At 32.6% G+C, this 13,236-nt stretch overlaps 1 protein-coding gene across 6 annotated transcripts in view; it reads right to left on the minus strand.

The window, feature by feature from the left end:
• Positions 1-13,236, minus strand: part of PRKACB (protein kinase cAMP-activated catalytic subunit beta) — a 118,672-nt gene that overhangs the window by 45,303 nt on the left and 60,133 nt on the right. For 2 of the 6 annotated variants that reach the window (XM_032424983.1, XM_032424961.1), the window contains exon 1: positions 5,395-5,604. The exons of 2 other annotated variants lie outside the window; for them this stretch is intronic. In XM_032424983.1, the coding sequence (XP_032280874.1) occupies positions 5,395-5,404 (10 nt within the window). In that variant the 5' untranslated portion in view covers positions 5,405-5,604. Of the gene's footprint in view, positions 1-4,803; positions 5,284-5,394; positions 5,605-13,236 lie in introns of those variants that run through there. 2 more of the 6 variants (XM_032424993.1, XM_032424968.1) reach the window with 1 other exon arrangement.

The following is a 13,236-nucleotide window of genomic DNA, read 5'->3' on the forward strand; positions in this document are numbered from 1 at the left end:
AGAGGGGAGGGAGGTTGGGGGATGGGTTAGCCTGGTGATGGGTATTAAAGAGGGCATGGCACGTTCTGCATGGAGCACTGGGTGTTATACACAAACAATGAATCATGGAACACTACATCAAGAACTGATGATATAATGTATGGTGATTAACATAACAATAAAAAATTAAAAAAATATATATAAATTAAATGGAAAAAAAAAATGAAAGCCCTTTGGTTAGACAAGATAGGAAAATCTCAAGGTAGTCAAAGTATGCTCCCCCTTACAACTATGGTTTCCATTTACCACTTCACTTTTTGTACACTGAGGATTTCTATTATATTCTTGTGAGTTCAGGTATTCATTTAAAGGGATGCTTGTTATATTTTATTTAGCATTTCTAGATGCTGTTGTATCATCATTAATTTTTGCTCTAGAAAGCTTTTCAAATTAATCTAAAATGTTTGGATTTTTTTCTTCGTAAGACAAGCTTTGAGTTAAATTATAAGATGCAAAGATAGCTTGACGTTTGTATAATTTTTTATCTTTGAAATTAAAAACTTCTATCAAGATATATTTAGGTGTTGGTGTTTGTATTAATCTTTGTCAAAACACAATGAGCTCATTGAATCCATAGACTCAGGCTTTTTTTCAACTAAGAAGTTTCCCTGAATCATATTTTTTATTATTGTTCCTATTTTATTGGTCATTATCTGTTCTGAAGGAATGCTATTCATTCAATTTGTAGAGTTTCCTATTCTAATATACTTTTTACCTCATAATTTTTATCCTGTCCATTCCCCCTAGATTCTGGTAGGTTTTATCAAGCTGTTCTCCACATCATTAATTCACTTTCCTGCAGTGATTATTTTGCTCTTTATTGCTTCTAATGCAGCTTTATGTTCTGCAAATGCCAGGTTCATGTTCTTATAACCATCCCTTATCACCATTTCTTTTCTATTACTGCCTGTCAGCCAGCTCTCTTCTCATCCTACTCTCCTGTTTTTTTGTTTTTTTAATCTTATCTTTCAAGTGAACACAGATTCATGTTCACTTGGAATTTTTAAGAATTCAACACAGATACTATTTATAATTTCTTATTTTTAAACTCTCCCCAACATATTTTCTAAATATAAGTTCACTCTTTTCCTCTTGAAGTCTGTGATTTATCCTTTAATGATGCATAATCTCATTCATAGGATCCATGTTGTTGCTTTTCTTGTTTATCCATATATAAACAATGAGAAGCCTTTCGAAACTTTACAAACGCCCCCAAATAAGGTGGATCTCAGATCTTTTAATTGGTACATATTTATATTATCACTTAAATAATTCAGGGACTTTCAGAAATGGGAATGGAGGCAGAACCATAGGGTTTCTTGCTGATGGTGATACCCACCACATCAGGGAAGAGCCCTGTTATATCTGGAAGTAGAAAAGCCACATTTTCAACTTGGAATAGCTTAGCAAATTCTTGGCTGTCCCATAAGTGTTTTAAAATGAAAGTAATCATCAGTGTTGGATCTTCCACTCATCTCCCCCAAAGCCTTTCTTATAAGCTTCATCCATCTGTCCAAATTAGTGAGGGTGAAACTATTGTTTATTAATTTTCCATAAAGGCAAGCTACTCAGAGTAAAACTGTTAGTTAGACTTTGGTGTATGATCTTTAATCTAATACTGTATATTTCTGGGCAAGTACAGTTTCTTAATTCCAAAACTGAGAATTGATAAACTGTTTTTCCAGTTTTGTGTTCTTATATTTTTAATCTAGAAAATAAAGACCTAGAAAGGGGAGTTAAGTAAATGCTTGTGCTCAAGTCTATAACTTTCCTGTCATTCATAGCAGGTTAAGCTTCTTCTTCAGAGATTTGCCCTCCACTGCAGCTAGGCCAATAAGAGTTCTCTTCTGGGATTTTGAAATAAGGGTGCTAGTTTTGTTCTGATAAGCATAGGAATCAAAAACTAAAACACATGACTGATATTTTTCATTGATAATGTAAGAAAAGCACTCAAATATGGGTAATTTTTAGTCGTTCATTTATTCTACAAGAATTTATGAATTCATTACTACATTTGGTGCACTGGGATAGCTACCGGAAACACAAAGATTAACTCAGCACTATCCTTGATTTAAGGATTTCAAAGTTTGGAGACTGGACACTGACATGCTAGTATATAATCTCAGTATAATATAAACAATTTAACAAGTTTATAAGTTTATAGTTTATAAGTTTATAAGTCTGTTTTGGGAGTATAGGGGAATCACCTAACTCTATAAAGTCAATGATGAAGGCACTGAAAAGCATAGCTGGTTTTCATAATTTTTATGATATAAGATATAAATATGAAAAGGTAGCAAGGAATAATATGTAGTATAGTATGGCCAGAACAGAATTTTATGAGAGAGATGCAGATAAATAAAGCCAAAAAGGTAGGTCATTGATCTTACATACTTTACTTTAAGGAATTTAACCTTTACCTTAGAGACAATAAGGAATAACTGAAAGTTTTCTTGTTTGGTTATGAAATGGGCATATTGGCACTTAAAAAATGGCAGCATGTTAAATGAATGGTCTAGAGGGATATAAAACTGGAAGCTTAGAGGCTGGTGAAGCAATTACTAGAATAGGACTGAGAATATATGGAATGCCTAATCTTTAGCATTCCCAGTGTTAATATGACTAGAGAAAATTGAGTGATTTCTGAGGCATTTCTGATATAGAATCAATAAAAATTAATGACTGAGTGCCTGCCTGGGGTGGGGTTAAAAACAAGTTAGGAATTACTATAAGGTTTCTGTTTTAAATTCCTACATGGGCACTGGGATCATCAACAGAAATCAGAATCAATGAAAAAGGAGTAGATTTGGGATGGAAAGAGAAAATTCACATTTGAGCTGAATGTTCAGGTAACAACTGAAGATGTGGGCATGGATGAGATCATTCAGAGAGAATATAGCATTAAGAGAGGGCCAAAGATAGATTCTCAGAGAAACCTAACACTTAATAGGCAGGAAGGAGAAAAAGATTAGCTTTTTAACTAGAAAAATACCACATGCATATAAATACCACATGTACAGCTATAAACTCAGATAAAAAGGACTAGCATTTGTTTATTTTAATAAATACAATGACACTTCATTTGTGATTTCCCACATTTCGAAATGGCTAAGGCTTGTAACCACTCTGACAGGAGTAAAATTAGTTGAAATTGGACAATACTGAAAAAGTCAGAATGTCTAATTGTGATTACTAAGATTCCTGTGGTAGAAAGGGCTATAAGGACAAGCCAATATGATCAAGTATATCAAATATTATCTGAATAATCCATACATTCTTCAAAGAGAAATAAAGCAATAGAAAAGCAGCAACAATTTTCCCAGCTAAAACCAATACATCCAACTGTAAAACCTCTAGAACACCACAGTGGTTACCTAAAAATTCTGTTTTAAACCAAACTTTCAAAGAGAAAACACTCATTGGCCAGAGTCAAAGAAATCTAATATTTTAAGTATGATAACCAGGTATACTCAATTTTGATATCCATAGAAATCCTAAGGAATGTTAACATGTTGATTTTGTAGTATTAGCCCAAATTTAAAACACTAGATCAGAAGGATCTATCTACTAACAGGAAAATAACAGTAACAATTCTTAGTATCTTCCATATAAAAATGTCCTTTAATGTCTAATATCATTTTATAAACAAAACCTAACAGTGTTGAAGAGGCTTATGGTATATGGCAACAGGATAAAAAAAATATTTATTGGCAGTAATGAGGTGATCTCCAATTATGGAAGAAAAGGTACATCTATTTTGAATTCTATCATTATATAGCAAAAATGCAACTCTCTCAGGTTCTGAATTCCAATTCCAAATCCTTTAAGTGTAAATTATAGACTGTTACACATTATAAGAAAAACAATATAACATTTCTCTTAAAAATGTATCAGATTCAAAGGTTAACTTATAAACATCCTCCTTTTTAGTTAAGCAAAAAGATGCTAATGAATTATGCTCTAAGCAAATATTTCTCACTCTAACAACAGGATATCTATTTTTAGCCACAGGTCTGGCTTAAAGTGAACAGCTTTTACCCTATGATAAACTGCAGTATATACTGTAGGATATTTTCTCAAAAAACATTTTTGGAAATGTTTCAAAAAAAAAAGCCATATGATAAAAACAAAAAAGGAAACTAATCACAAAAGTACTTATTCTAACAAATTTATTTCCCCCAAAACAGTATCTCTGAAAAATTTTAACAAAGCTTCCAAAACCAAAATGTACATATTTATTTCATCATTAAATCTTTATTTCTCAATGAAGTGTAGTTAAAAGCAACCAATACAATTAATCAACAAAATTCTGGCAGCATCTTATTTAAGATTAATATTTTGAAAATATTATCAAAAAGAAGCTAACAAAAATTAATATTAGAATGACAAGCCAATAAATGGGAAGTTTAATTATCTTCAGGATCAGATACTAAAAAGAAATTCCTCTCTTATCATGGTGGGTCTTTAAAATACTAATTTGTAACACAATATCAACAGTATTTAATGAATACAATAAATCAAACCATAAAGAGAATTAGAAACTGATTACTGATATTGACTATTAATACTGGTTTTACTTGTTCACGGTTCTCAATGGATTTTAAAAGCAAATTACTATAATGCCAAAATGCAAAAGCATCAACAGAAAATGTAATTCACTATAGCTCTGGCTTTACAATTTCCCCTTTAGAAAATATTTTTTCCTCTTACAGTTAAATATTTTTTAAAAACATATAGCTGCAGAGGCTCAGAGAGCATACTTACCACTCATGATGAAAACCAACCTTTCCAAAACATATTGCTCAAAACAACAATCCAACAGCAAAGGGAGTTATGCTAATCTCTAGAGGTAGACGAACCGATGGTGTAAACACATACACTGGAACATGCAGCACACAGAAAATGAAAATAGCTTTCTTTTGTTTAAAAAAGAAAAACCCCTAGAAGCAAAGCATAACTGCCCAGCATGATATCACTAGTAAACATCAGATTAATGCCAAAGATGTGTATAACTAGATTTAATTTCTTTCAAGCTGGTTATCGTAGCCTCCTTCATATACCACTAGAACAACTCAAAATGGCAGGGAGAAAATGTTCAAACCAGGATGTATAAGATGTTCTCAATTATATCAGCATGAGTTGTTACCACGGCAACATTAGACCAGAATTATCGGTTCACTTGTAACCAAGGAGTAGCTTTTCTAAAGCTTTAATCAAGCAAGACAAATAAAATATCTTTTTATTTTAGAGCCACATGATTTAAAAATTACCACGTTTCTTAAATTTAAGCACTTATCTACCCTTTTTACATCTTTCAAAGATACAAAAAAATTGCTGTTTTCTTCAAATACTCACACAATCCCATGTTGAACCTGGCAAGGAACAGACAGCAGAATGATTGCACCTAAACGTCTTTCAATTACACCAGCTCTTACTGCTAGCTGTGGACCTCACTGATATTAAAATGCTGTGTGCTGTTGCTAGTGACTATTGGCGATGAATCTTATTGCCCAGATCGCTGATAGCTTTCATTTTTCATGAGCCAGAAAGCTATACTGCAGCACAAATGTTAACCATTTAAACATTCTGTATTATGGAAGAAACAAAATACAACACTATATATTTCTTTATTTATAAAGCAGAAGCATAAAATAATTTATTTATAAACTTCCAGTAAATTCAGCATTACAAAGAGCGTCAGATGCCACTTATGTGGTTTTCAAAAGAGAATAATATACAAAAAGTTACTGGAGATTGTTGTTGAAATGTATAATTCCTTAAATCAAAAAGGATGAAGATGACAGATTGTGTAGCAAGGTAGGCAGACTGGATAACATGGGGAACAGACTATTTTGATTCCCAGAGACCAAATTTTGTACCAAAATGGTACAAAGGATTGATAGAATAGTACCTAGTTAAATTTGGAACTTCAGCAAGTGAACTTGCTATTTTGAAAGTTGCCAGGTGAGATAGGACTTCTGGTGATGGGGGAATGAGTTGAGTCAGCAAATCTTTTCTCTGAGAAACAACTATGAAGCTGAACAAAATTGTCAAAAACAACAATTTGATGGTTTTGGAAATCTAGCAATCACAAACAATAAATTGCAAAGCACGTATTCATGAAATACTGCTAAACTTTGTATAAGAACAGTGGGAGTCTGTGGTGGTCTTGCTTGGTGCTGCTCCTGTTCCCTTAACAGCTCAGTCAGTGCAGTATTTCTATCAGGTGGGGCTGGCCATGACAACCAGCAGTGCTGCTGCCAGACAGGGCTGATGTGATATACAGAGGAGGCCAAAAAAATAAAAAAATAAAATAAATGAAAAATATCCCACACATGATGTTGTCAATAAAAAAAGCAGACTATAGGAAATGAATAGGGAAAGTGTCCAGCTTTGCTAGACTAAAGTTGTGGCCCTTGGTAGGGCTGAGCAGCAGCCTGGTAGTCTAGCAAGAAATTTAACACAGAAAATGGAAATGAGAGAGTCAAAGTGGACCTAAATAAGCTCTTCACATATCCCTGGCTAACTACAAAGCTATTCCCATAAGGGAGACCCAAGAGGGCCCTACAGAGAGTTAAAGCTGGTACAGACTTGAAAACTGCCTGAACACTGAAATGTACCCTTCAACCACAAACAGCTTCATCAGCACAGACTTGCTCAAAGTGTTTGAGCACAACCTCTGATCAATCACTGAATAACAACTAAGTTACATAGACACAGGGCAATCCCTAGCAGAGAAATCAGCAGCCAGACACCATGGGGGACAGACCATACATTAAGGCCAAAAAAGCTATTAAAAATAAATAAAAACAACCAGGGAAGAAAAAATAATCAGAATCCAGAACTGCTACAAAAATACCATTTAAAAAAAATAGATTTTTTTTGACAAAAATATTATATAATCCAATAATGTAAGGCAGTCAATAGAAAATGTCTCTGAATAGGCCAAGATATAGGATTTAGCAGACAAAAGACTTTAAAACAGCTATTATAAATATATCAGTGAATAAAAGGAAATGTTTAAAGAATTAAAGGAAAATGTAATGGCAATGATATAATAATAAGTTTCAATACAGAAAGAGAAACTATTTTTTTAATTTTATTTTATTACATTATGTTAATCATCATACACTACATCATTAGTTTTTGATGTAATGTTCCATGATTCATTGTTGGCGTATAACACCCAGTGCTCCATTCAATACGTGCCCTCATTAATACCCATCACCAGGCTAACCCATCCCCCTACCCCCCTCCCCTCTAGAACCCTCAGTTTGTTTCTCAGAGTCCTAGTCTCTCATGGTTCGAAGAGAAACTATTTATAACATAAAAATTATAGACTTCGAAAGTACAATAACCAAAATTTACAAACTGACTACAAAGGCCCAAACAGAAGCTCTGAGGGCAAAGACTGAATCAGTGAAGGTGAAGCTAGATCAATACAAATTTCCAGACTGAAAAATACAGAGAACAAAAGACAGGAGAAAAATGAACAGAACCTCACAAACCTGTGGGATATCAAGGGTAGCAACATACATGTATAGGAATCCTAGAAAGAGAGGAGAAAGACAAAGGGCAAAGAAAAAATATTTGAAGAAATACTGGTTGAAAATCCAATTGGATGGAAAACACTACCCCACAGATCCAGAAGTTCAAATAATACTAACTAGAATAAACACAAAGAGATCTATACCCAGGCACATTGTACTCAAGTTTTTGAAAGTGAAAGACAAAGAGAAAATCTTAAAAGCAGCAAGAGAAAAATGACTAATCATGTACAAGGAAAAAGGAATAGGATTGATTACCAGAAATAGGGAGCTTAGAAGGCAGTGGAAAGATATATTCAGAGTGCTAAGAGAAAAAAGAAACCTGTTCACAAAAATTTTCTATCCAAAACATTATTCTCCAAAAACAAAGGAAGACATTCCCAAATAAATAACAGCTGAGAATGTTTGTTGCAAGCAGAAATACTTAAGAATGTCCCTCAGGCTGAAAGGAAATGACACTAGACAATACTCAAATTGACAGGAAGAAATGAAGAATACTGGAAATAGTAAAAATATATGTAAAAGACTTTAAAAATACATACTTTTCTGTCTTCTCTTAATTTCTTTAAAGGACTTAAAGTGTATGAAATTGCAATGCTGGGTTTACAAAAATATACATGTAATATATGTGAAAATAACCCAGAAGAAATGGAGCTATATTGGATCAAAACAGCTATATTTTACCAGAATTAAGTCAGTATCATCCTGAAGTAGATTGTGATAAGATAAAATGTACATTATAACCCCTAAATCAAACATAAAATATATTTTAAAAATTTAGTTAAAAAACAAAGAATAATTAAAATGGCACCTAATAAATACTTGTTTAACACTAAAGATGTAAAAGACAAAAATAACAACAAAAACTATAAGACATAGAAAACATCCATCAGCATAATGGAAGGTGGAAATCCAACCATATCAATGTGAATGGAATAAAGACAGATGAAAAGGCAGAAATTATCAGACTGGATTAAAAAAAAAGCAAGGTCCAACTATATACTATCTACAAAAGCCAGATTTAAAGATATAAATAGGTTGAAAGGAAAAAGAAAAGAAAAAGATATACCATGCAAAAAGTAACCATAAGACAGCTGGAGTACCTAAATCAGTATCAGACAAAATGAACTTTAAGAGAAAAAACAGTACTTCAGACAAAAAAGGACATTTCATAATGATAAAAGGGCCAATACATCTGAGAGATTTAACAATTAGAAATGTATATGCACTGAACAAAACAGCCCCCAAAATACTAAAACAAAAATGGCAGAATTGAAAGAAGAACTAGATTATTCAACAATTAGAGCTGAAGATTTCAATATTCCCTGCTCAATAATTCATGGAAAAACTAGACAGATAATCAGCAAAGATACAGGAAACTTGAATAATACCATAAAAATTTGACATTTATAAAACACAGTACCTAACATTATCAAAATACATAGTGTTTGCAAGCACAAATGGGAATTTCTACATTAAGCATTAGCTAAATGTTATATTAATCTGAAAGGACAAAAATCATTCAAAATATGTTCTCTGATTACAGCAAAATTAAATTAGAAATCAACAACAGAAAATTTGGAAATCCCCAAATATTTGGATTTAAGTCACAAAGAAATCTAAAGGACAATTAGAAAATGTTTGAACTGAATGTAAAAACACCTACAAGAAAACATTTTATGAAATGCAGACAAAGCAGAGCTTAGAGGGAAATCTGTAGATTTAAACACCAAATTAGAAAAGGAGAAAAGTCTCAAACAATCAAAGCTTCTTCCACCTTAAGAAACTCAAGAAAGAAGATCAAATTAAACCAAAACCAAACAGCAGATCAGAGCAAAATTCAATGAAATAGAAAATAGAAAAACAACAGAGAAAATGAATAAGACCAAAAGCCTTACTGATAAACCTCAAGCTAGACGATGAAACATTAAAATTCATAAAACATAATAAAACCAGACAAAATAGAGGTGATACTAATTACCCAAATGAAAAATGAAAAAACATCATCATCACTGACACTAGAGAAATTTAAAAAATTATAAGGGAATACTATAAACAACTTTATCTTGATTATATAACTTAGATGAACTGGACAAATTCATAGAAAGACACAAGTTACTGAAACTAACTCAAGAAGAAATAGAAAATCTGAAAAGACTTATGAACAAATTAAAATGTTGAATTAGTAATTAAAATTTTTCCCACAAAGAAAAGCTCATGTCCATACGGTTTCACTGGGGGATTCTATGAAACATCCAAAGATATAATATCAATTCTACATAAACTTTTTCAGAATATAGAGGAGGATGTGACACTTCCCAATTTATTCTATGTCTGATACCAAAGCTAGACAAAGCTAGACAAAGATCAAAAGAAAATTACAGACTAATATCCATCAAAATGCAAATATCTTTATCAAAATATTAACAAACCTAATCCAACAGTATATAAAAAGGATTATATACCATACCATGTAGGATTTATACCAGGAATGCAAGGTTGGTTCAAACTGAAAATCAATTAATGAAATATGCTATATTAATAAAATAAAAGACAAAACCACATAATCATCTGAATATATGAGGAAGAAGCATTCCATAAAATTCAACACCTGTGATAAAAGCTTTCAACAAACTAGGACTAGGAGGGAACTTCATCTAGCTGATAAAGGGCGTGTGTGTGTATGGGGGGGGGGAGGGTACTCTATAGCTTACATCATATATAATGGTGAAAGATGGAATGTTTTCCCCCTAAGACTGGGAATAAGACAAGGATGTCAGCACTCACCACTTGTATGCAATTTTGTATTAGAAGTTCTAGCCAGTGCAATGAGGTAAGAAAAAAGGCATATAGACTGATAATTTTTATTTGCAGATGACTTGACTATATGTAGAAAATTCTAAGGAATCTACAAAGAAACTACCAGAACTAATAAATGAGTTTATTAACATCATAGGATGTAAGATTAATATACAAAAATCAATAACATTTTAATATACTAGGAACAAACAACCCAAACATAAAAAAGAAACCACTCCATTCACAACAGTATTAATAGAAATTAAATATTTAAAAATCAATTTTAACAAGACTTCTTCACTAAAAAATAGGAAACACTATAGAAATTAAAGAACATCTACAAATTGGAGAAATATTTCATCTTCATGGATTACAACACTCAATATTGTTAAAATAGCAATTCTTTACAAATTAATCTACAGATTCAGTACAATCTCTATGAAAATCCCAGCAGACTTTTTTTTAAGAAACGATAGCTGATGCTAAAATTTGGATTAAGAAAGTGCAGGAAAAATTGGATAGCCATATGAAGGCGGGGAGAAAAGGACTTCACTCCATACCTCACATCATATACAAAAACAACTAAAAAAATGGATTTCTAGATGAAAGCAGAGAATAAAAATCTTCATTGTCTTGGGTTAGACAATGATTTGATTTGACACCAAAAGCACAATCTTATAAAGGAAAAAAAATGATAAATTGTACTTCATTAAAAATCACAAAATTTTACTCTTCAAAGACATCATTTAAGAAAATAAGCCACAGACTGAGAGAAAATATTTGCAAGTAATGTATTTGGTAAAGTACTTGTGTTCAGAATATATAAAGAACTCTTAAGACTTGATGATAAGAAGGCAAAAATCCTCAATTTTGGAGGTGGGCAAAATATTTGAAAATATGTTTCTCCAAAGAAGATACACAAATGGCTTATAAGAACTTATGAAAATATGCTCAACATCATCAATCATTAAGGAAATACAAACTGAAACCATAATGAAATACCAATTCACATATAACAGAATGGTTATAATCAAAAAGACTGATGATATTAAGTATTAAAAAGAATGTGAAGAAACTAACCCTCATACATTGCTGCTGGCAATGTAAAAGGGTAAAGCCACTTAAAACAATTTGGAAGTTTCAAAAGAATAAACATAAACTTAGCATATGACCCAGCAATTCTACTCCTAGACATCTACTTAAGAGAACTGGAAGCATTTGTCCACTCAGTCTTGTATGCAAATGTTTATAGCAACATTATCCAAATAACCCAAAACTGGAAACAATCTTAATGTTCATCAATTGCTGAATGGATAAACTAAAGGTATTATATCCATACAGCATGCTATAATTAAGCAATAAAATTATTGATCCATAACATGGATAAACATCAAAAACATTATTTTAAGTGCAAGAAGCCAGAAACAATAGATTACATGTTGTATAATTCTATTTATATAAAACATCCAGAAAAGGAAATCTGTAGGTCCAGAAAACAGGTCAGGGTTTGTCTGTGGTTGAGGTGAAAGTAGAGACTGATTGCCAAAGGATACAAAAGAACTTTCTCAAGTGATGGAAATATTCTAAAAATGAATTGTGGAGATGGCTGCACAATTCTATAAATTTATTAATAAACACTTAACTCTACACTTATAATGACTGAGTTTTATGGTACATAAGTCATACTTCATTTTTTAAAAAGTTGTCAGAGCTCCTGGGTGGCTCAGTTAAGTGCCCAACTCTCGATTTCGGCTCAGGTCACAGTCTCAGGGTTGTGATATTGAGCCCCATGTCATATCAGGCTCCACGCTCAGTGGGGAGTCTGCTTAAGATTCTTTCCCCCTTTCTCCTTCTGCCCCTCCCCATGCTCGCAAGGGTGCATGTGTGTACTCTTTCTCTCTCTACAAATAAATAAATCTTAAAAAAAAAAAAAGTTGTCAAGTGCTCTTCTATGTAAGTAGAGACAGTTGACTGAAGCAGATCTTCTTTGCTCTAAGGAAGAATCACTTCAGTGGACAACTTAATTACGTAAATATAAGGCTGGTAGGCATCCATTAGTTTGGGGGAATGATCTAACAAAAACCCTTTGGAGCTAGTAAAGGCTGTTCCTTCCCAATACCTAATGGTAAACAAAACTAATTAAAGGGAAGGAGGTAAGTAGATTTGTATTAAAAATAAAACGGGGATCCTGAAAGGGAGGGATTAAAACTAGACCCCATTCTTTCTAAGGTTCAGAATTACCAGAATTTCTTCCATGAATTTTAGTGATAGTATCTGTGGCCCACGAGTAGGCACACTAAAGAAGCTTTATCAAAGAGTAAAGGAGAATCTGAGTTGGTGATTTAGGGTCCACATTAGAGGCACTATAGGCCAAATTTAAGTGCCTACAGGGGCCATATAGGCAAAGCAATAGAAGTAAAGGCCAGAGTAAATCACACAGTATAAACCCCGATTAAAGAGGATATTCATTCAGTGCCCATTTATTCTTAAGTGGGAATAAGAGGCCACTGAAATCAACTTTTCTAATGGTTCAAGGATATGAAAGTCCAATATTAGTATGAAATCTTTTGTTTTAAAATCATTATTTTATATTTTTATATAAAATAATGGTATCAAATTCAATTATTTAAAAAATACCATGAGGACCAAACAAAACTTACCTGTGAGCTACATTTGAGTTACAGACAACCAGTTTGCTATCCCTGGACAAGATGTTCAAGAGAGGAAGGCTGATTTTGATACAGTGGGGGAAGGGCTAAAAGATAACCTTGTCACACATTCAACCTGGCATGGAAGTCAGTATCATGAAGCATGTAAGTATAAATTAAGGAAACTAAATCCTGTGATATAT

This window comes from Phoca vitulina, unplaced genomic scaffold (assembly GCF_004348235.1).
Source record: "Phoca vitulina isolate PV1807 unplaced genomic scaffold, GSC_HSeal_1.0 scaffold2, whole genome shotgun sequence".
Lineage (NCBI taxonomy): Eukaryota > Metazoa > Chordata > Mammalia > Carnivora > Phocidae > Phoca > Phoca vitulina.